At 36.0% G+C, this 24,893-nt stretch overlaps 1 protein-coding gene across 3 annotated transcripts in view; it reads left to right on the plus strand.

Moving 5' to 3' along the window:
* PHF14 (PHD finger protein 14) overlaps positions 1–24,893 on the plus strand; it is a 160,888-nt gene that overhangs the window by 39,871 nt on the left and 96,124 nt on the right. For all 3 annotated transcript variants that reach the window (XM_059843854.1, XM_059843863.1, XM_059843874.1), the window contains exons 10-14: positions 557–663; positions 2,005–2,100; positions 3,606–3,709; positions 5,126–5,257; positions 13,581–13,749. In XM_059843854.1, coding sequence (XP_059699837.1) covers positions 557–663; positions 2,005–2,100; positions 3,606–3,709; positions 5,126–5,257; positions 13,581–13,749 — 608 coding nt within the window. The remainder of the gene's footprint in view (positions 1–556; positions 664–2,004; positions 2,101–3,605; positions 3,710–5,125; positions 5,258–13,580; positions 13,750–24,893) is intronic.

The following is a 24,893-nucleotide window of genomic DNA, read 5'->3' on the forward strand; positions in this document are numbered from 1 at the left end:
TCAATGAAAAGGTGCCACTTTGCTGCGTTGTGCTATGCTATTCCATTGACTTTTTTATTTTCATTGTATTTAATTGTTTATAGTAGATAAATATGGATTATGACTTCATTTTAGGTCAGGTCTGTTATTGCTGTTATTGCTTGGAGTCTCCGTTTAAACAGAAAGTTTTTTTTTTAAAGACACTTCAAAAAAGAATAAAATCTTTCAAATATAAACAAAAGACTAAACTGTCTTTAAGAAGGGTGTAGGTAACTTTTGGTACAATGTTTTTTGCTTAAATTCTCCTCCATTTCTATGTGGAATAGCATGACTTTTTGACTGTTTGCTAGATGCTGATCAAAGTTCATAATTTAAATAACTAATATATTTATGCAGCAAAATACAAATATTAGGACTGTTCATTCTACTCAGTCTGTGTATTAAACCTCTAGGCCGTAGCTTTGTGTCTAAGTATTGTTATAGTTTTTTACTTTAGATTGCATCACTTTTTTTTAGTGCATAAGACTTGAAAATGTATATTCAAGAGCAGGAAATAATGCTGTTTTCTTTTAAATAGAGAGAAATATGCGCATGATTCAAATCCAGGAGAATATGGCTGAACAGAAGAACATCAAAGATAAGTTAGAAAATGAGCAAGAAAAGCTTCATGTGGAGTATAATAAGGTAAAGGGGTGATAAACCCTTGTACCATTTTAGTATTGCTGCTATTGATAGAAATGTTCTTTCTGTGGAAAAAAAATCGGAGAAAAATGTAAGATGCAAACTATTGATCTTTTAAAAGTAATATTTAAAAACTTTTCTTTTAAAAATATTCAGTAGTCTGTCTTCTCCCATACAAATAACATCAATTTCTAAAATGTGATATGTTGACTGGACACAAGTTCTTTAACTGACCCTACTGAGAGCTCCAGTAACAAATTGCTCAGGGACCTGTTTGAACCTGCATGATTTTCTGCTTGTAGCCCCACTTGATAACTGGCAATCTGTGATACTCAGGAGTGTTATTTATTTATTTTTTGTCAACTACAACTCCAGTTGGGCTTAGGTTTAATGACTTGACTAATTTTTCAGACAGAAATATTCAGTATTCACACCTCCACAGTGTCCTCTGCATGCTTTTTAGGGTATAACAAATTTGATGCCCATAAATTATGGCTTTGCTCCCCCAAAATGTTGCTAATGTAATTTTTTATTAACTCAGCATTATGATTAAAAAAGAATTTTTTGCATTTCTACCAAATAATTATTTATTTTAATGATAAGTTTTTTTGAAACATAGATATACTGTAGCTTTTGTGACAGATGACATGCTGCAGTTCTTGCTGAATTCAACAGCCTATTAAGTGATAGTTAATAATGTTACTGTGGTATTACTATTAATTCCTGAACTGTTTGGTGTATGTTTTAAGTGAGAACATATGGAAAATGTAGCAGCAGATCCTTGTGAACTGCCCAGAGGTGATAAAGGGAAAGGAAATTGTGCCTGTTGCTTTTAACCAAATTAACAGTTACCTCCCAAAATACACAACCTAACAGTCACTTCCAGAAGAAAAAGAAACCCTTTCTTTTGCTTACAGCCTTTACTTTTAAATTTTCTCTTTCTGTGAGTGTGAGTGTGGCAGAAGAGAGTTTTGATTCATTTATATGTTCATTTATTACAATCTTGCTGTCTTAAGTAGTGTGGACATCACATATAAGATGTTCCTGTATTTAAGTTTTGCTTTCCATTTGACTTTATGAAACCTTATTTCCATGCTGAAATACTTCAGGTCTTTGCAAAACAAGTAAAGATTCTCTGGATTGCTCTGGATTCTTGTTTTACTTCTGTTAAATTAGTGAATGGTTCTACTGATCTCAGCTATATTGATATGAGTTTCATTGTTTTTATAATCCCACAATAAATTAATGCACCCTTGGTAAGTAAGAGGCTGAGTAAATTTTATTTAGTAACTCTTAATGGATTTTCATTCCTGTTGCCTATTTTTTTTATCCTTTATTTTTCAGCTGTGTGAGTCCTTGGAAGAGCTACAAAATATGAATGGAAAACTGCGAAATGAAGGGCAAGGAATTTGGGCTCTGCTGGGTAGAATCATTGGACAGGTTGGTTGGTTCGTTGCCCCCCTTTACAGAAAAAAACAGCAGAACAGATTTTCCAAGAACAGGCCTTCTAGTTTCTGCCACTTCTGTGGCTGAATAAATTTATTTGATTTGATCAGACCCAGGCTTTACTCAGGGGATAATGCTTCCTGATTGAAATACCTAGATTCTACAAACCACCTACTAGGAACATGCAGCTTAATTTTGTTGTTGTAATAGTGTGCTTGTTTGCAAAATTCTTTCATTTGGTATCAGAGATTGACCTGTCATTTGTGATGAACCTTAGCATGAAGCATGAGTTAATGCTGTTTTTGTCTCCAGTTGTCTTTAGCTACTGTAGGCTTCAAATGATAAGTTAACTCTTTGTGGCTTTTATGAGATAAAAATCCTTTTAAGTGCAGTATGTATGTAATTGTGTGTAACTAGGCAGAGGAGAATATTTTGATCAAATGAATATAAATATCTAGGACAGCAGAAGGTTACTTCCGGTTGACAGCAATGATCTTTGTTCTTTGATACGGGAAAAAGAGAAGTGAAGATTTTTGCAGTGTTTTCATATATGTTTATGTCAGAGATATTAAATGTCAATGGACATTTTGGATGTGAGAGGGAGATTGCAATGATGTAAAACTGAAGAAGCCGTTCACTGTGGAAATGCAGACATATAATTATTCACAATTTTGGTATGCCCTTTGTTACTGTTGAGTTTGTGCTGCTGCTCTGAAAATGAGCCTTACACTTTCTTTATGCAGTAATAGTTCCTAAGATATGCAACCTTTTACTAGTTCCATTTGTCTGCCTACCTCTCCTACTTGCAAAGAAGAATTCTTGTATAACGTATCTTTTAAACCAAGATTATTTTTCCTTCCTTTGAGTAAGTATTCACAAATACATTTCCTGATGCAAATGTTACTCAATTTAGAAAAAAAAGGGAAGAAAAGCTGAGCAGAATTCATTTACACAGCTTGCATGACATTTTTTTCCAGTTGGTTGAACAGATGCAGACCCACGGGGCTGCTGAGAAATGACTTTGATAGATGGTTGCTGTCTGAGAAGCCAGCACACTGCAGATAGTAGAAACCCAACGAGAGTCTCATCTGCTTTGTGAAGGGCTTGGTCCAATAAGATAATTTTTCTAATTAACCTGTCGAGCACCAGTGTGGCTGTGATGCTGGGGAAAATAAACTGCCTCAGTATTCTGCCACTTTCATGAATCTGCCATTGCTTGTTTCAGCTACCTAGAGAAATGCATCCTTGTCCATCCCTATATTGGAAGCTTGAAGAAAAATTCTGAAAGCTAGTCTTTTTGTATATTTCTTACTTGAAAAAATTACTGTAAGAGTACTTTATATTACAGAAACATAGTGGGATAAATGTGTAGTCTGTAAAACAGTTAACTAAGCAATCTCCCACTCGTTATGTGTCTTGTTCTTCATGCATTGAGATGAGAGGAATATTCTTTAAAAGTGTCAAGACTCATGTGTATTGCATTTCTTCAAATCCAATAGAAATTGAACATACCAGCAATTTTACGGGCCCCTAAGGAGAGGAAACCAAGTAAAAAGGAAGGAGGAGCACAAAAGGCATCTACACTTCCGGCAGTACTTTATAGGCAAGTAATTAAATTTTGACAGCATAGATACAGTGTCTAGTAATTTATAGTTTCAGAAAAGTGTTCTGAGGAAATTGTTTACTTCGGTTTTTTATTTAAAAATGCTTTAAAGCTGTCTATATGTTTTTACTTATTTTTGAAGGCTAAGTTGAATAGTGGTCAATTCTTCACCCTGCCACACATGAGTAAAGTTTGGGTGTTTTCGTTAATTTGACAGTAGTGCTTTAAGGAAAAAAACCCTGTCTCCTTGCATCTGAAGTAGAAGAGTCCTTTGTTTTTTGATGTGAAACCTACCTGCACTTTGTTCTTTAAATGCAGTCATCTGAGTGGATGATTTTGAGAACAGTGATGATGCTGTTCAGTCACGATTCCTGGATGCACAAAACACTTGTCATATACGAATTCTCACTTTTTGCTCGTGCTAAATTTCCCTACTTCTATTTTTTATTAATTCCCAAGGTTATGAAATGTATTCACTTACTCTGTTATAGCTTTTCTCCTCTTCCATGAGCTGTGAAGCTAGTGACTGGGTTTTTATTAAATGTAATAGTGGGATGCAAACTAGGATCCCAGACTGTGACATGCATGTCATCTAGGATCTTCTTTTCTCACCACAGCTGAGGAGTGACTTGCTCTTTTGCTGATTTAGAGAGCAGCAGCCAGACATCCAGCCACAGCAAGTAGTGTCTTGTCCAGCTAGAAGGCTAAGGGAAGAGGATGATTTTTTCACAAGCAAAAGTTAATTTTAGTGCTGCAAGAAGTAGAAATCATGAAAACGTGGCAGTGGGCTGAGGATTTGGCAATTTTGATGTACACAAATAGTTGGAATCATGCTTCACCAATTCTGTTTCATTCAGATGCACTCAGTTCCTCCCATGTTATAGTGCAATCAGTGAACGCCTATCTTTTCAAAATAACTAAAATTTCAATTACACTAAAATAAAAATAAAAAGGAAGTGTAATTTCTAATGAGTAACATTACCCAGCATAGCAGCAGCATAGACCTTTTTCAGGGTGGTTACCTGCATAAGTGTGTGATTGATTATCAAGATTGGTACTAGCAGCATAATTTTCTGTTTAAGCATTTGTTGGTTGTTTTTTTTCACTTGCCTCTGGTATATTTTGCTGAAGTATTGAGTGATTACTAACTTATTGGAAGTCCTCAAATTTAATTGAAAGCCATTTGTTACTAACTCTGACTAGTAGCCTTTTTATGCTTTTACTGTACATTGGTAGAAGCTCCTTAAAAAAAAAAACTCCTCCAAAATTAGTCCAAAAAGTAATTATTTACTTAAATTATGCATTCAAGTTGAAGGTGCCACTTGTTTGTATTGAAACTGGGCAATGTGCTAGGGTGTATAGTTTGTTCTTTATGACTGTGTAATTATAATGTTTTTCTGCTGCGTGCATGAAAAGCTGTGGAATTTGCAAGAAGAACCATGATCAACACCTACTGCTACTATGTGACACTTGCAAACTTCATTATCATCTTGGTTGCCTGGATCCACCTCTTACAAGGATGCCAAGGAAGACCAAGAACAGTTACTGGTAAGAACACAGTTAATCTGCTGTCCTGTGCTGTCTCTCTACTTAAAATAGGATGTAAATGTGAACGCACTTTAAAATTCTGAGTCGATTACACATTGCTTTAATGGAGTTTGAGCAGTTTTTTTTCTTTTCAGGTTATTATCAGTGATGTTTCAAGGTTAAAAAAAAAGAAGTTATAAAGATTTTCTCATTATTAGCCACTGTGTAAAAATAGGTTATGGCTGTAATTTTCTTGGGTTTTGAATTCATCTGTGATTGTTATTACTGCAGTATAATAGCGGTAGGAAATTATAGGCTAATACTTTTGGGAAATGAAAGACTTGTTTTTCTGTTTATGGTAGGACTCAGGCAATTCTCTGTTCAGATCTTCAGGCAAATACTTGTAATATTTTTAAATAAACTTGTAAGTAGCTCTGTTTATTGCACTATGGGAAGTATTGGGTTTACTGCTGTCTTCGGACCTAAATGTACAATGACAGATGTGCATAACTGTACTTACTGCAGTTACAGTTCCACAAATTAAAGTTCTTTCATGCTTGTGGAGCAGAACAGAAGCTAAGTTGTGCAGTGGAGAAATTATAAGGTGGCAGAGATTCTGATTTCCAAACTGTCATAAAGTTAGCTTGCTCTGCTCTGTAGTGTTAGTAGTCTGCATGTTTAAACAGCTCTGAAATGTGTTACAGCAAACTCAAACAGTTTGCTGCTGGGAAGAAGTTAGAGTACAGCATCTCGAGGAGTCATTCACCACCTTCGCTGAATATTAAGGTACAAAGAATAGTACAAGAATTTCTTCTAAAACAGTAAAACTATTTTAATAGAAAAAGAGTAGTTTCTCTTTTTCTTCATTTATCTCTAAATTTTTTAATGAAGAACTTGCATAAAATATTTACTTCAGCCATCTTTTTGGCTAGTTTTGAAGATTGTGTGCGGAACAAGATGGCAAGTACATTAAATGGGAGGCCTCTCTTTTTTGTATCTCATTGTTACAAATCCTGGATTTACCTCAGTAAATTTGCTTAGCAAATTAATAGAGATTTTATTTAAAAGATGAAAATCTCAGAAAGGTTTTCACCATCGCTAATACTTTCCTGAACCTAATTTTCTTTTAATTATTTAATGTAGTGTTGTTAGACTTTTGTTCTCTTTAGTCAAATTTGCCAAGTAGTTATTTTATGTGGAAGCTTTTTTTTTTTTTAATTTTTAGATAGCTTCTTCATTTACACAGGAGATTTGAGTTTTATTCTGCTTTTTAACAAAGTTGAGAAAGCTCACTAAGAGCTATCAGTCCAAAAGATGTAAGACTAATTCTCAGTAGGTGTTAAAGGAAGGATAGGTCAGGTTAGGTAGTAAAGCTCTTTCATTTCAAAGCTATAACTTAGCTTTGTTGTAAATTTCATGCTTCAGTTATATCTCAGATCACAAACTTGGCTTTTACTCCTAATTAGCTCAGTCATATTCTGGAGTGTGAGATGATAGCAGACAAATTGAGCTGTATTGATTACATTCTTTTCATCATTGAACAGTCCTTTATGTATTCTTTTCAGGATCAGTAGAGAGCTTATAGAACAGACCCTTAATCCAAGTTTGAGTTCAGCAGGTTTTTCCTCCCCTGCTGTTTTGAATACAATTTTTATCTTTTGATTAAGATATGAAGAAAAGTACATATTTTTTTTAGATGGGGGCTATGTACTTTTCAGATATTTGTATAGGATGTAATAGGAACATAGCAGAAAAATAAAATTGGTGTAGTGGGAAATTCCATTAAACACTAGACAGGTTGAAAGACTTTATTTAAGAGTGGTTAAAAACATTGAGTTTAGTTCTTTTTTAAAATAGTAATCAAGAAGCAATTGTTTCTTTGTTTTTTTTCTTTCTGTTTCATTATCACTGCTAGTAATTTACTCAGAATAGCTAACTTGAGCCCTTGCAAAAGTTTTTATGATTACAGTCATGTACTTTACCAATTTATGTTTATTTAAACAATGAGTACTTTAACACAAGTTTATTCCATCAGCTTCACCTTTTATATTGTGTTTGAGGATGTCAGGTGATACAGGTTATGTGTGTGATGTTACATAGACTAATTTGTAGTTGTACTTTCTATCCATTTCATGCTCAGTATTTAATAGTTGAAATTACAGTTTACCAAAAAGGGTTTTGAAATTGTTAAAATAAATCCAATACTAGGTGTTTATAGTAAGAGAAAAAACTTAAACATTTTATGTATTTAAAAGCTTATTTGTTGAAGAAAGCACAAATTATATTTTGTTATCTCAGTGTAAAATTTAAAATGAGTTAACAGTTTTGGTCTTAGTAAAATCATAGTAAGAATTTAGACCTGGTGAGCACCAGTGTTTCATGGCTTACTAGTTTAACTGGCTTAAAACACTTAACACTAAGAATTTCCTGTGTTCGGAGGTGTAACAGTTTTCTTCAAGGTAACAGTTATAACATCCTGCACATGGTTTGTACCATCGTAAGTGCAAAGCCTGTCCTCATTTCAGATGGATTTGAGATGAAGAGCATAGAAACTATTTTATATAATAATAATGATACATTAAAACATTAATTTATGCCTGTTTTGATTCTGTGCTTTCAAAGTAGAATCATAGAATATCCTGAGTTGGAAGGATCAAGTCCAACTCCTTGATCAGAAGTTTTATCTATGCAATGAAAGGCTGTGGTTTACTTCCATTTAAAAATTTGCGATTTTCAGTTTCTTAGAAATTCTATTCCTTAAACAATTGAATATTTTTTTGATTAGCACGTTATCATAATGCTAAGTCTTATCATTCTTGCTGACAACTTGTGTGTTTTTATACTCCTGGCCATTCTGGATGTATTTTCCTGGTAGAGAATGATCTTAATTGGTACTAAAGCAATGCACAAGTGTTGGCAGACAATATAATGAATCAAAATCTAATTGTAAAATATTGGCATTTTCATTAAGAAAATACTTGGCAGCTACTAACAAGATTTGCTTCTTCTATTGGAATGAGATTGCTGAAAAACAGTGATAACTTCTGGTAGCATATGAAATACTGGGGACTGAGATGGACAAAACAAGGACTAATGGTTGTATTAAGGTTGTTTGGTTTTATTTTTGCTCTAGAAGGCTAAGTTATTTTAGTGGTGACTGCTGTGGGGAATATTGGCCACAGGACAGAATGAGCTGTAGTGTCCTGATGAGTAGTTCCATGAACCCTCATGCAGTATCTGGACATTCATTCATATTCCTGACCCCATTCATTCAGTACTGATCCAGCACCTCTTTATCCTGAGTCACTGGATAATGATATAAAATTATTAACTTGTATAAACATGAGTGGAATATGACATTTTTATATGTATTTAATATAATATACATTTTTATGGTTTGTCACTTGTCCTAATTGAAGGATGTCTGGGTTGTTGCAAAAGGCAAGTTTTCTTTTTTTTTCTTTTTTTTTTTAAACTCTGTGACTATACACTCTGTAAGGTGCTCTTTGAAGCTTTTTAGAACTGGATTAGGTTCATATATACTGTCTTTTATCTCCAGAGAAAAGCAGCCCTGTTTTTTTTCCACCTCCACGACATCATTTGCATGTGTAATTTATAGAGCCTAGGTGTCATCTTGAAGCTGTGGTCCATACTTTTCAAGTTCAAAGTGGCTTAATTCTTTGTAAACATTGTGAGAGGTGATTTGTCAGAGAGCGTGTCTGTGAGACCTGCGTCTTCCTTTTGAAAACAAGCCCCGCTTGTTTTGCTTTTTAAACACCAAGGACAGAACTGTTTTCTGGAAGCACTGTAGTGGTTGGTATTTGCTAAGCAATCTGAATACACTTTTTCCCAACTCACTGCTACTGAGTTTACAAGATGTTTATGAAGTGGGAAGTTATCTCTGATTCTTGTACCGAGTTAGATTGAAAACACAACAAAATCACACAATTTCTTTTTTCTTCTGTAGGTTGTTAGTGCTTAATCAAAGACTTTCTGTATGATTAAAAGATTTCAAATCAGTACTGAGAGATCTTGATGGAGCAAACTTCAGTAATTTTAGCAGTAGGCACATTTTAGAAGTAGGCATATTATTGCCCGCTACTGATTTTCCCTGTGGGTCTAGATTAGGCAAGTCTAGACTAAATGCAAAACAAAACCTGTGTACTGAAAGTTGAATCTTTGGCACCATTTCTCCTGCTGTTTTGTTTATGCTGCATAGCAATGCTTGCTAATTGGGAGGTAGTCAAAGATTGTTGCAGTAGTTCTAAAGGTGACCTGTTGTGACAGGTTCTCTGTTCACTGCTTGTCCTTGAAGAGCTGAAATTAAGTGAGCATGACTGTGGCACAGCCAAAAAGAAGTCATGGCTGTTTTCTATGACTATATTGGGATTAAATAGCAGAATGGGAAGAGTACTTTAAATTCAAGAACCGTTTTGAAATAAACTATAAGAAGAGCTGAAAAGAGATTGTTTCCAAGTCAGAGGAGTGTGTATCTGTAATAGCTTTTCTGTGGCTCTATGGGAGCTAACAGACAAACTGCTTTGTAGTTGAAGCTTGTCTGTTTTGTGATAGGGATGATGAGACATGGTTGACTATAACAGTAGAGCCTATTCTGGTAAATCAAGAGGTTGCTTGTAAGTTCGTGTTTATAGCTCCTTTCCCCTTTTACCTTTGATATATTTGTGAATGTATTTTTTAATGTGATTCACACAACACCCTCACCCCCATCATAGTATGATTTTGCTTTTCTTTTCTAGATCTAGGCTTTTTGTTATTTTGGTTGCTTTTCATTTTTGACTGCTTTCACACTTGTGAAAGCGTTTCAGAGCAAGCTTGTTCATAAAACCAGAATTTAGGTAACTTGAATGCAGTACCTCATCTTTTGGTCAAGATATTTCATGTCTTCCTCAGTAACATAAAAGTTGCAATGCTTCACATATATATTTAAATAGGGTAATAGTGAAACTTCAGGACTTTAGTGATCTGCATGGGTATTTTCTATAGAACTGGCTGAACCTAGTAGCAGAAAAACGGCGCCTTTTCCTTGTAATAACAGAGATAAAGAAGAGGAATTATTTAAATCATACAGGCAGAGTGGTAGATCCAAGAAGCTGCATTCTCCACTCCAAATACTGTTGTAAAACCCTATGACTATTTGTTTCTCTTAAAACAGTGTCATTTTTAGTGCAGCTCTTAAGTTATGGAGGCTTTTTCTATAATTTATACATGGCACATATTTTTATCATAATAATGGGGAAAAGTAAATACTTTTTAAGAACAGCTCATAGAATTTTTGAACATTTTTGTAGATATGCTTACATCTGCGTAAGCAGATCATAGTAATTGCTTTCAATTGTACTTTCCAGTACATAAATTAATGACATGACTGATGCTGCAGTTTTATGGAGGGCCATGCTCTTAGATGCTTACTAAATAGAAATTCACCTTAAAGCTGTGAGTTGGACAGCTTTAATAACAGTGCAACTTATGAAAATAAAGAAACTCAAATAACTTACAGCTAAGCAGACATGAAAGATTTGGAGAGAATATTGTTACTTAAAGCTTCTCTCTCCTTCTCTCTCTTGGAGTGCCTTTCTCCATAAAATCTTAAAATAATAGGAGTTTGGTCTATGTCCCTTATTTACTTAAGTGCATGTGGTTACATATTTGTGTGTGTGTATATTCCCACAAATTTATGTAAACGTATAACTGCAAAAAGTGGCATTATGAAAGCTATTGCACTTTATATTTTTCTATATTCTAGTGTCTTAAGGCCTAGAGGTGTTAACAAGTACTGTGTGTGTAGCAAGCTGAGCCTTGTAAAGAAGAGTGTGCTCATTTTATCAAGCACAGAGAACAAAACTCCAAGTAAGCTACTCTGTTTTCCCCTACCCCTTCTGATAATGGAGGAGCAATGGGGAGTGATTTACTAAAGCAAATAATAACCAAAGGAGTATAAAATGCAAAAGGTATATGAGAGAGAGAGTGGTTTTTGCACAAAAGGGTATTCACCTCCTGGAGCAAAAGTAATGTTTCCCTAAAATAGTGCTGCTGGACAAAGGCTTTAGGCTGAGGAGAGCCCTTGCAGCTTAGCCTTCCCCTGCCCCAGTGTGAAGAAAGCAGCAAAGAGCTAGGCTGAAACTCAGAAGCCAGATCCCTGGCATTGTGCTTCCTGCTGGTTTTCCCAGAGCGCGGCACTCGGCTGTGTTGGGCAGCGTTTGCCCAGCTTGACTCGGTCCCACGCGCCTGGCACTGGCACCACACCGCTGGCTCTGGCCAGGGTTTTGGACTCGCTGGCTGCTTCTGCAGCACCTGCTCAGGTGGGGGTTTGGAATGGAAAAGGGGACCAGGAATGGCAGAGAGGGGGCTGGGTCCAGCTCATACCAGCTCCTTATCTCTGTAAAGATTCAAGCAAGATGGCAAATTTTCAGTTTTTGGTGCTCTGCTCTTCCTGCCGAACCCATGCCCCCACTGATGATGTGCATGGTATGGAATTAAACAGTGCTGGAAACTCCATCACCCTTTTCTCTGTGACCAGAGCAAGGAGGAAGAATACAGGTCTATATTCTCATATGCTGGCCCCCAGCTGTTTGAAAAGTATATAAACTGTCTTCCTTGTGCTTTGGCTTTTCATAAAGACTCCATACTTACATGAGAGAGGGGAGAAACTGTTATCTTTCCTGCAATCTACCCTGTTCTTTTGCTTTTCTAGACCAGCAAATATTCCAGGTACTTTCATGTGTCTTATTCACCCTGTCTTAAGTTCTTTTGAGATAAGAGGTGACGAATGTTTTTAACATTACAATGTAGCCGCAATTATCTAAAATTTATATATGGAAAACTTAAAGGAGAAAGGTCTTGAGTTAGTCAGGGTTGCACTGATCTGTTACCCAGTCCATGACTAGATTCTGACTTGGTAGCCACTGGTCTTTGTAGCAAACCATGATGACTTCTGGTGTCTTTTGGTATAGCTAGGAGAGATCTGAGATTATACTGCTTGGATTACTTTGAAAGAACTAAAAAACATAGAAAGTTAATGGACATGATATTGTGTTAGCCCTCACTGAAGTTCACAGGAGAACTATTCCTGTTGAATGTGTAAATTGCAACAAATAGGCTCAAACACAACATCTGTATCTGACTTTGTGCTTTTGTTTTTACAGGATGGATATGCCTTCTTGTTGCAAATGTGTATTAAAATTTAACTTCAAATAATTAAATACATGGGGTTTTTGTTTTGTGTCCTTCCAAAGCAAATTTGCTCTATCATTTAGATAATTTTACTGTGCTAATCCCTGTTAATGCCAATTATTAGCACAACATTATGTTGATTTTTTTTTTATTTGTTGGTATTATTTTAAAAAAAAAGTTTATTAGGAGAACAGTGGTGAATTGGACTTTATTTGAATGGACTTGTAATTTTTTGAATTGGAAGTGTAGTAGTGTGAGAAGTAATTAAAACTGGCTCTTCCAGTGAGTATAATGTTTATGTTTTCATTAACTACTTTACTGAACATCCACATTTATGATTTTTCATAAGATGATTTTTTGCTAATAAAAATGAGTCCTGAAGAATTCCAATCTTGTTAATTCTGTCACGGAGCTTATTAATAGCATTACTTTAGGATCTCTTTATTTTTGAAGTTCTGATGGTGATTTTGTATTTTTTTCAGAAACTCAATCGGCTTTTTTTTTTTCAGTTTAGTGTTCCAAGTTTGTTAATATATGTCTCTAGCTTCTGTATTTGTAATTTTCTCCTAACTATTTTTTTCAGATTAAAAACCCACTCCCTTAGGAAATACATATTAAAATTTATTTTTGTAACAAACACGTCCTCCAAATCCCCGCCACAAAAGCGTGCTCTCATTGGAATGAATTCAGCAGCATGTCATTAGAAAGATTAACAACCTGGTCTAGTGGAGGGTGCCCCTGCCTGTGGCAAGGGGGTGGGAACTAGATGATCTTTAAGATCTCTTCCAGTCCAAACCACTGTATAATTCTATAATTAAACTGCAGCAGCAGCTACAGTAATTAATAGATTAGAGATCAGTGGGCAGCTTTAAAAATGAAGATGTGGTAGAATGAAAATGATGATATAGGGGGCATTTTTCTTGAATATTAATTCCTACTTTCAGAATCTTGGTTTTCAAAGTTAAATACTGTCAGGAAAAAAAAAGAACATCTTACTTGTGTTTTGCTTGGTTGCTTAAAATGTACGTTTTAGATGTCCATTTGATTTCTTGACTTTTGACTTTTGAATTTATCTTAAACACAAACACTTCAATATGTTTCTTTTTCTGCTCTTGTGACTGCAGTCTTAAAAAGAAAATCTTCCTCTTTGCAGGCAATGCTCAGAGTGTGACCAGGCAGGTAGCAGCGATATGGAGGCTGATATTGCCATGGAAACCTTACCAGATGGGACCAAAAGATCAAGGAGGCAAATCAAGGAACCGGTGAAATTTGTTCCTCAGGATGTGCCAACAGAACCGAAGAAAATTCCAATCAGAAACACGGTAAATGATGGTGGAGCTGATGTGTTGAGGCTCATATTCATAATAATATTGTTTCAGGTGACCTACATTGTGGACATTTTGAATTGAGGAATTTCAATTAGATTGATGTTCTGTTTTTGTTATATATTCCATTTTCTCATTTTAGTGCTTTTTTAGTTGAGGTAAATATTGTTTTGCTAAAATAGAAGCTGGGAAACATGATACTTAACTGAAGAATTGTACAAGCTTAAGAAAACAATCAGTTTGCACTTAAACTCAGCTTTAATAGCTGTTCTTCACTGTAGTAGTAAGGACACTTCTTAGGGTAGATTTAAATGTATTGAATTATAGCTGTAAAATAATTGGTAATTTCCTTATCTACAGGCAGCCTGCTGACTGACTGCACATTTTATGACTGTCACAAGACCCTGTTATTTCAGTTTGTTTGGCTTCCTAATCTCACTAGTCAGTGTATATTTTCTTAAACTTTCATGGTGGATAGAATTTTGGGAAGACAAGCAAAAGCTCTTGCTTCCTGTACTGATGAAATACTTAGCATCTTTCCTTTGAAAGCAGTACTTTATTATTAATCACTCTGCACTTTTCCTTACGTTTCGCTCTCCTACTTGTTCAGAAAACAAGGCTTTTCATGTGTGATGTGTCATACCACCTATAAAAAGAACATAAAAATATCAAAGGGCATTTAGGTCCAGGTTATGGGATGAGTAGTGTTCCCATATCCCTTCAGACATAAGTGGTTCATCTTCCAGTATATTTCTTAATATCAGGAAATACTGCAGCCTCTCATATTAGAGTTAGAAAAACTTCATCTCTCATGCAGCACAACTTTATTTTCTTCATAAAGCTTTCCAGACATTTTATGATTATACTAGCAGATACCATACTTAACGTACACTGATAGGATTAAGCAAGTATTTTCCTGATCCAATCTTAAATGTTTGTTTTCATTTTGGGCTACAGCTTTGATTTACCTAATGGCTTCCCTTTCCTGGTCTGTGACTCAGAACTTTAAGAATGACTTAAGCCAAACTGATTAATTTAGCTCAAACTATTAGGAGTGTGAGTAATCCAAAATTAAATTTTGGAAAACTTCTTTATTTTCCTCATTGAGGGAACGTACTCTTTCTCCTTTTGCATAAGAGCTCATAGAATCTTACAGCTGCCTGGGTAGGTTGAACTTACTGTTGTTATGCTTGTGTTCACACAGAAAGATGACTCACCTGCTGTTCTGCTTACTGAACCCTTTGTATCTCATCTCCCATTCTTCTTCTTCCTTTCTCTTCTCTCTTTTTATACCTAATGTAGTGCTCTTAAGGTGTGGAGAATCATGATTCTGGGACTAGAGAGAACTAAAATTATTGCAGGAAAGACATTCATAGTTGCAATAAAAAAAGGAGTAATATAAGGCACTGTTCAGAAATCCATAGGAATACAAGATTGATTTGTTCTAAAGCCCATGTCATAACTGCCAAAGTTGTTCTGTGCAAAATGGAAACAGGTCTGATTGCTCTGAAGTGTTCCCCTCATGCTGTGGTGATTTGGTGCTTCATGTGTTACATAATATATCTACACACATTGTTGTATTATTTAATAAAGAGATTAATTGACTTTCAGTGGCATACTGTGTTGTCACTGTATTGTGTTGCACTGTAGAAAAATACTGCTATCAGTCTAAGAAAGATGTTGTTCCTCTGCTTGAATTTTCTGTCTTTGTTTCAGTTCTCTCCAGTTCTCTGCTTTTCTTCAGCATACGGATTTTCAAGACAACATCTTTGCTGCCCTGTGAGCAGGGCTTCTCTGTAAAAGAGAAGCACTGACCACTGATTGACCCCCTTCTGGGTAACTCTCCAGGTTTCTTTACTGGACATGATGTTCTGTGTAGAATATCCCTTTGGTGAGTTCAGTCAGGCTTTCATGTGGTCCCTTCCAGCTTTTTGTACAGCTCCTCCCTGGCAGAGCATGAGACACTGAAAAGTCCTTGATTTGAGGTATACATAACTTAGCAACAGCCAGAACATTCATATGTTATCAGCATTATTCTGTCAGCATTGCTGATACCACGTTAGCTCAGCTGGTCAGAGCATGCTGCTAATAATGCCAAGGTTGTGGGTTTGATCCCTGTATGGGCCATTCACTTAACAGCTGGACTTTGATGATCCTTATGGATCCCTTCTAACATAGAATATTCTGTGATTCTCATACTAAATCCAAACCCCACAGTGCTGTACCAGCTACTAATAAGAAAATTAACTCTATCCCAGCCAAAACCAGACCATCTGGCCAGGCCTATGGCATTTGGAGCCACACTAGTGTTCACAGCTCCTACATGACGTTGGAGACTCAGTTTCCTTCTGTAATTTGGAAGTGTGAGAGGACTAAGACTGAAGCAGGTTATTCAGAGTCAGGACAGTGTTTCTCCCTTGTACAGTTCTCTACATTAATTGTGTTCCAGAACAGTATCTTGTATCCTAATGCTATATAAGTTTTTTAAAGAACCCTGGGAGTGCTCTGTAGTATTTCTATCTCCTATCTTTCTAATATTTCACAGTATATTTATATAGACTCATACATTCACAGAATGTTCTGAGTTGGAAGGAGCTCATAAGGATCACTGAAGTCCAGCTCCTGGCCCTGCATGGGTCAGCTCCAAGAACCATATCATGTGCCTGAGAGCATTCTCCAAACACTCCTGAACTCTGTCAGGCTTGGTGCTGTGACTGCTTCCCTGGGGAGCTGTGCCAGAGTCCAAGCACCCTCTGGGTGAAGAACCTTTTCCTAATATCCAACCTAAACTTCCCCTGACCCAGTTTTAGGCCATTCCCTTGATTCTTGTCACTGGTCACCAGAGAGGAGAGATCACTGCTTGCATCTCCTCTTCCCCATGTGAGGAAGCTGGAGACTTCAGTGAGGTCTCCCCTCAGTCTCCTCTTCTCCAGGCTGAACTTGCCACTCCTTTCATGTCTTCCCCTCTAGGCATTTTGCCATCTTTGTAGTCCTCCTTTGAACTTTTTCTGATAGCTGTAATAGCTTTATCTTTTTTATATTACAGTGCCCAAAACTTCACACAGCACTTGAGGTGAGGCTGCCCCAGCGCAGAGCAGAGCAGGACAATCCCCTCTCTTGCCTGGCTGGCCATGCTGTGTCTGATGCCCTCCAGGACACAAGTGGCCCTCCTGGCTGCCAGGGCAATGCTGAGCCATGTTCAACTTGCCATTGACCAGGACTCCCAGGTCCCTTTCTGTGGCACTGCTCTCCAGCCCCTCATGCCCCAGTCTGTCTGTACATTGAGGGTTGCCTTGTCCCAGGTGTGGATTCTGGCCCTTGCCCTTGTTAAGCTGGATACAGTTGGCAATTGCCCAGATCTCTCATTTAGGACCCTCTGCAGGGTGTCTCTGATTTTGAGGGAATCAGCAGCTCCTCCCAATTTAATATAATTGGCAAGCCTACTTAGTATATCTTCAAGTCCTGTGTCCAAGTGGTTTTTGAAGATGCAGAGAAGAATTGGGCCTAATATGGAGTGCTGCAGAACCCCACTAGTGACAGGTCACCAATCTGATGTCACCCCTCCACTATAACCTATAACCTAAGGAAATCAGGTTTGACAAGATGAACTTTCCCCTCATGAAGCTGTGATGGTTCTGACTGATAACTTTATTGTCCTTTGAGAGTTTTTCAGTATCTCCCAGAAAAATCTTCTCCATAATTTTACCAGTCATTGAAGTGAGACTGACAGGCCTGTAGTGTCCAGGGTCCTCCGGGCCCTTGAAGACTGGGATATATGCCAGCTTCCAGTCAACTGGGACCCCTTGGATTCCCAAGACCCTTAAAAATCATCAAAAGAGCTTTTGTAATGACATCAGACAGTTAAGTATTCTCTAATAAGGCCCCATCAGGCGCCACAGATGTACGGGGATCCAGCTGGAGCAGTGAATCCCACGCAAATTCTGGGTTGACAGAGAATTTAGCATTCCCACAACCATGGTCTTCAGCTGAGGGCACTGGGACTCCCTTAGCCTGTTGTTGCTGTTGAAGACAGAGGCAAAGAAAGCATTAAACATTGCTGCCTTGTCTGTGTTTCTGTTTGTGGGAAGACAAAGAGAAAACCCAGCCATTTGCACTCCATTGTTTTGGAGACAGCAGCTATCATATTGTGCATTAAAATGTAACTTAAGTTTACAAGACCTTTCTGATTTTGAACTTCCCTAGACCATGTAAGTGAATATACAAAGGTAAATTTAAACATACCATACTTTTACTCTGTACAAAGGACAAATGAATGTAAATAAACAAGACATTAAGCTTTATACTTAATTCTTTTGTATAACAGCTGCATTTGCAGACAGAATTTAATAAATTGTTTATGCTTTATACGTTTCAAGCCATATGTAGAGACCTTTTAAAGACTTTTTGCATTTCAGTGCATAGCTTTTTAAACTAGGTTTATTGAAAATCTTTATTTTATCTTTATAATTCCAATTTCACACTTTTATAGGCATCACAAATCATTATTTCTGCTGCTAAATAATTTCACAGAAATGAATAGCTAATGATTAGCAAATAGCTAATAGAAATCAATAGTTAATTGCATAAACCAGATACCTATTAACACCTTCCTTATATTTCTTTTAAATCTGAATATGTTCTTTAACATTTGCTTTTCTAAGGTGTACCATTTCTTTCACTTTTTTTTCCCCTATAAAGATTATAGAATAGATTGTTTCTTGGAAAATACTTTAAAGATATGCAAATAGCATTTCTCAGGAATAAATTGAGAGATTAATGGTTTTACTCTACTCAGCTATGTATGTACAGATTTTCAGAGTCTACTTGAGGTGATCTGTATTAGAAAATCACAGCTTTTAAAAGTCTTTCAACTTCATTTGCTATCCTAGAATATACCACAGATTACTTTTTTAATCAAACATGTCATTGCTAAAGTAGTTTTGTTAGTCCAGGGTCTTACCTTTGAAAAATAAGGAGTTTCCCTCTGTCCTTTTGGAAAAATGAACTTCAGTATATTTTTAAAGATTTCATCACCTGTGCTTTCCCTACAATGTATGCTGTTGTCTGGAAGTATGATGCAGTTCCTGTATTTCACATACATACAACATCTTCTAAAGCAATTTTGTGCTGCTAGGGCTGGCTGTGTGCTCGAAGAGTGGAAGGAATGGTTGGTGTATCCTTTAAAGTTCAGTAGTGTTTGTGTTTTGAATATTCCGTCTTCCAATAAATGCTGTCAGATCCTGGTACTCTTAATGAGCATCTTAGAGAGGTTTTTTTGTGTGGCTTGTTTTTGTGGAAGTTCCATTTTTTATTCCTTTTTATTGAGAAGCAGCTATCTACCCAGTGTTATAAAGGTAAAATAAAAGAATTTTAGGAACTTAATTTCTGAAGCCCATAAATGAAGTATTCTGATGCTCTTATTTTTGCCATTTGAAACCTGAAAATCTTTTTTTCTGTAATTGCATTGTATATAATCCAGAGAAACACAGTGTAATTTTACTGTTTAACAGTCAAAAGTCTGTGTTAGTTATGGTTTTGACATACAGAATTTAAAGATTAATTGCTGTCAACTGAACATAAATGCTCTACAAAAAAAAATCGGTAGTCAGCTTTCTGAAACTTAAAGTTTTCATTACAATGGACGTTAAAAAATAACTTTGTTTTCTTTATCAATTAATAGAAAAGCTCGACTGAGTCTATGACACAAATGCATAAACTAATTATTTCAGCTTGCCAAATACATGGATACATGATAATATAGGACTCTGTTTTGGCTTCAGGTCAAATTCAGAATAGAGTGAAGTAAGATCTAGCTCTTCCACAGTGCTTGAAGCAAATGAAGTGTATCAGTTTTACTTTTTTTTCCCCCTTCTTTGTTTTGTTTTGAGTTATTTGGAGTTTGGGGGTTGTTTTAGTTGGTTGGTTTGATTTTTAAGAAAGCAAGAAGTAAAAAAAGACCTGCAGAAGAAGGATCACTTGTTTAACATGCAGCAAAAGCATGGAGAAATGAATGTATTCCAAAAGGTATTCCAATGATGTCAATACTGGTATCTCTGTAGGTAAAGATAATGTGTGTATGTATCACTTCTGCAAATAAGTACTCGTAAGTTGAGTTTTCCAGGAAAGAATCACTCGTTTTAGCAACACCTGAAAACAGCCTTTCTGGCCTCCTTGTCTTTCTGCTTCTGTTTCAGTTCTCTAAACCTGTGCTTTGGAGAAAATTAGTGTTAAAAAGGATAGAAGTCAATCCTGCTCTTTCTCAAATTCTGTCACTTGTTTAAGCCTGAGAAACAGTAGTTACAAATTAATTGATAGACTTGGTGATAGTTTCACTTGACAGCAGGAATGTTGCAAAATTTTTGATTTTCTAGGAAAAAAGTACTCAAGACAATGGAAACTAAAAATATAGAGAAAAATTGTAATTCTATGTAATTAAGCTTCATGGCTGACTTGTTTCTTTTATAATCATATTTTGATTAACTGATGTTTCTTTTTGTCTGACAGTTCCCTTTTTATTACTGTCATTTTCCTGGAAAATTTAATAATTATTTCAGAGATATTTTTTGAATAGTAGTGATATATTCCATTTAAGATACTCACTTTGATCTGTACTGAACAAGTGTGCCATCTGGTGTCTACATGGCAGTCCTTACCTTTATTTGAAATTATTTTATGTCTGTGGGGTGCCATCAGTTGAACATTTCTTCTGCCTTTTAACAAAGCAAAGGGAGTCAAAAGGAATTTTTTCTGCAATTGGATTCATCATAGCCTTTTCATTGGCAAAGGAAGTTTTTAATTTCTAATTTTTCATAAGGAATGGATGACGTCATGAATTAAAAATTGCTATCTTGGCAAAATAGTCATGATTAATGTGTAACAGGATAGAGAACATATTATCTGTGCAGTTTCTACCTGTATGGCTTTTTTCACAGGCTTTTGTGGTTTGTTTTATGCACGCTATTGATAGTTAGTGCACTAATTTCATTAAGTCACTTTTTTGGTATAGTGAAGGTTTCCCCACTTCCATTTTCTGAGAGTGTTCTGTTTTGCTAGTGTTTCATATCAGGGTTATCCTCTGTTCTGTAGTAATGTAATTCCCCTGCGTTGACCTCTTTGTTGGGAGTGATTATATAGCATTCTAATATTTACTGATTTTAATTTTTTTTTTTTTTTAGATTATGCTTAGCAGTATATGATAAAGGCTGCGTAGGTGAGATAGTTGAGGTTTGGAGGTTTTTGGTATGTGTGATATCTGTCTGTGAGCCATAGTCTGATAAAAGGTTAAAAAAAAAAACAACTGTGGAAGTATATCATTAATGTTAGTGTGTCAGCTACAGCTTGACATAAGATAGAAATGAAAATGTCTGAAGAATTTAGATAGGATCCAGAATTAAACCATGGGTGTAATCTTGTACTGATCCTCTTCGCTGTGCTTGTCAGCGTGTGTAAAAGACAGCTCTGTGTCTTTTTCAAGTAGTCACTGTAGCCACAGGTCTGGCAGGGAAATGTAAGTCAGTATGTGCTGTTGTCTCTGACAAGAAATGTGAAGTTTATAGATCTCCAAAAATCAAAGCACCTAAAGCTCTTCACATTTTACCCTCTTAAAATTATGATGCACACAAAACAACTCCTGCAGACTTTCTGCAAAGTAAAGAAATTACTATAGTACCAATAGTTTTGAAAGTCAGATGTATCTTAATTATCATTGTAGTCCAGTGCCTGCTACTTTTATATGTTCTTTCTCAAGGAATGTTTTGAAAAAACTCAGAAATCACCACTGATCTTCTGAAAAACTGTGACACAGGAGATCAAATCCAGAACCGTGCTAGTTCAATTTATGTGGAGTGAACTTGAACCCTTGCCACTGACCATAGTTGCTTTCAGTATTTCATATTCTTTTCCTTGTATTGTTAACATTGTTAACTCCTTTATATCTTCTTGTGAAAATCAAGAAATAAATAGGTGGCAGTATGCACCTTTATCCTCTAGGATCACTTCAGAAAAAAGCTCATGAAAAGCATATACTTCTGACTTCAGGAATCAGCTCTCCTGTTTTGGTTGTTTTACAAGTTCTGGATCAATCGTATTGGGCTTTTTCTTCCAAATGGCAAAGCTAAAGTGCTCCAAGGGAACATTCTGCCTTCTATAGCTGTCTGTGGATTAACTGGTTTAAAGCATAAACAGTGAAACATAACAATGAGGTTTGGTGACAGCCATGGTGGTTTTGAGTCATGTGGACACCTATTCTGTCCTATTCACCATTGTGCTTTCCCACCTGGAATCTAACATGTCAGCTTGTGGCATCTGTTAGTGATGGCAAACAGACTGTTTCCTTTGCAGCTTTGCTTTGCTGCTTTGTTTCCTTTTGCAAACATTCTGTTTCCTTTCAATGACTATAGAGTTCATCCTAGGCTGTATTTGTTCTTTACAGATGTCTTTCATTTGTCTCATGTATAGAATTTATTTTTCTGAGAGTATTCAAAATCTTTTAGTCAATGCATTATCTAATCTTCTTCATTTTATGTGTTTCATATTGTTGTCCAGTTGCCTATAAACAAAAATACAAAATGTAGGCATTCATGTCCAGCTTTTCCAGGTTCGAAATGGAAACTGCCACTTCAGTCTTTCTTCTTCTTCTGCTTTTAGGTTTGAACCCGTTGTTGATCACATTTTCCCTCAGCATATTTTCATTCCATTTTGGAGAGTGTTCTTTAATGTTGCTTTTTTTTAAAAGTGTCTTGAGTTCACCATTTCCTCCCATGCATTACCCTGTATCCGTCATTCATTTGATCTGTGGCACATTGTATCATTTATGACTTCATCATTCATTATTAATTTATTGTGTTGGTATTCTGTTTTTTAGACATTTAAGTCATGATTCTTTTAATTCCCTATGCCAACATGCAGATTTCTACTCTGTAACAGCAGAATGCTGCACAGCATTTATGGATACTTTTGTGATACAAAATGTGATGGCTGAAAGAAACCAATTTTTTATTTAGCTTTCCCTTGGCTATGGAAGTGTATGCTCTAGTTCTCCTATTTTTTTCATTGTTTTTCCAAGGCTTTCTCTAACCTTCTTTCTTAATTGTGTTTCATTTCTTGTAATCTGTATTGTAAAAGGATACATATTTTATGGGGTATTGTAGAAACTGTCAACTTAGATCATTACAAATTAGATTAGACAGAAGGATCCAATGTTGGGTGTTCTCCTACTGCTCTTTCTTTCCACATTTGATAGCTGTTTGCATGTGATGTCCACCACTGCTTCTCTCTAGGGACTCTTGTAATATTTTGTGTGAATTTTTAAGACAATAGGCAAGAGAGGTAGGATTTTATCTTTTCCAACTATTAAATGAAAAATCAGAAGTTAATGAAATAACTGAAATAAGTGAAATGGGGTATGCCTTAATACTGTGGGATGTTTCTCTAACCTCCACAGATAGAAAGCCTTGAACTAAAAGACAAAAAAGGACATTGCCAATCTTTAGGTTTCATTTATTCAGAACATTGCTCTTTTCAGAGGACAGGCATTAAAATTGCTATGAAGGGTAAACCTTTGGTAAGATATTCTTGGAAAGGATGGCTTGCTTTCATCTTGATGATTTCATTCAATCAGCTCAGTTTCTTTACCCAAGGAAAATAATCTTACAGGATTTTAAAGAGTTTAATTAGCAGTTTATTTGATCAGGTGTGTCTTTCCCCTCAAAATGTTATGTTAAAAATGACTAAGAAGAATTTAATCTATTTTATCTTTTGCAATTGTAAACTTTTTTATCAAAGTGTTTCTTTTGTTCTTGTTTAAAAATAATTCTGTTTTATGCTGGCATCCTAATTTTAATTCCTTGACCTTTCTTGGTCTGCTAAGATTACTTTGGGTTGTATTGCTAATGAAATAAGGTACTATTTTTCTCTTTCACTTCACTGTAAGGTATGTTTTTTCTGTTGCAGCAGCTAAATCTGTTTATTTCAAATAATTACAAGTTTTAACTTGATTTCCTAATGAAAATAAGTTAGTCACTTGCCTACTACTATAGTAGCATTGCCTTTAGTAATTGGTAGTGATTGCATTATTGCAATATTTGATTGAGAGCTGTGTATGCCTGAGGAAATTTAGTGTTGGAATATTTTTTAGAGCAGCTGAATGGGAAGGATGAGATCTGAGTATGGAAAAGGTTCTCACTTTAGCAGGGGAACATACAGAGAACTTTGGGAGACATTGGGAGGTATGGTTTGGATGCACTAGAGAAGTTAAGTCACTAGAGGAGGGGAGGAATAGAAATACTTGGTACTGTGGTACTGTTTCAGGAGGTCAAATTTTATTAATTCAACTGGTTTTAGTGTCAATTCATTCCTTTATTTGAATTATTTCACTATCCATAATTGTGAAAGAAATTAAATGAAAAATTGAGTCTGCACTTGTGATGACCTTGGCATGTTTTTCTGAGTTTTGGGGGCATTTAAGATTATATAGAATCAGCTCTTAGCTATAGGCATCTAATTTTAAATCCTCAGTTGCCTGTGTAGTAAGCAGAACTGCATGGTGATTCCATTCTGATGCTGTGGGCTCCAGAGCTCAGTGGCTGGAGTCTCACTGTTGCTAGTGAGGGAAGTGTCTGAGCACATCACACCCTGCCCTTACTGGAGTGCCCACTGAATGAATTCCAAAGCTGTGTAAGTACAGAATTTTGGATGAGACACAACCAAAGACTTGCCAGTCAGCAGTTGTTGAATGTCAACATTTGAAATAATTTTTCACAGAAATCTTTTATTTCTACAGGAAGAAAATCTTATAGGTACATATTTTGAGTCACTTTACATCGTTCAGTATTTTTTAAATCAGCATTCTTGTTTTGAAGTGTCATCTTGACAGAGTTGCCTTGTGTGGGTTGTATCTCTCTAATCCACACCTTGCTCTGTTTTGATCTGGACTGAGTTGTCAGTCCCAAATGGCAGAAGTTTTACAGCATTTCTCCCTTCTGCAGTAAAATAAAAAAGCTGCTGGGTTAGCACTGGCATTAATTGGGATTTTGCTTGAGTGCTGGTAACATGATTTTGCTTTCCCGACTTACTGTTTGAACACTTTGGAAATGCCAGGACAAATTTCAGAAAACTGTCTTGCTCCATTTTATGGTATAGGG

The sequence above is a fragment of the Haemorhous mexicanus genome, chromosome 1 (genome assembly GCF_027477595.1).
Source record: "Haemorhous mexicanus isolate bHaeMex1 chromosome 1, bHaeMex1.pri, whole genome shotgun sequence".
NCBI classification, from domain to species: Eukaryota; Metazoa; Chordata; class Aves; order Passeriformes; family Fringillidae; genus Haemorhous; species Haemorhous mexicanus.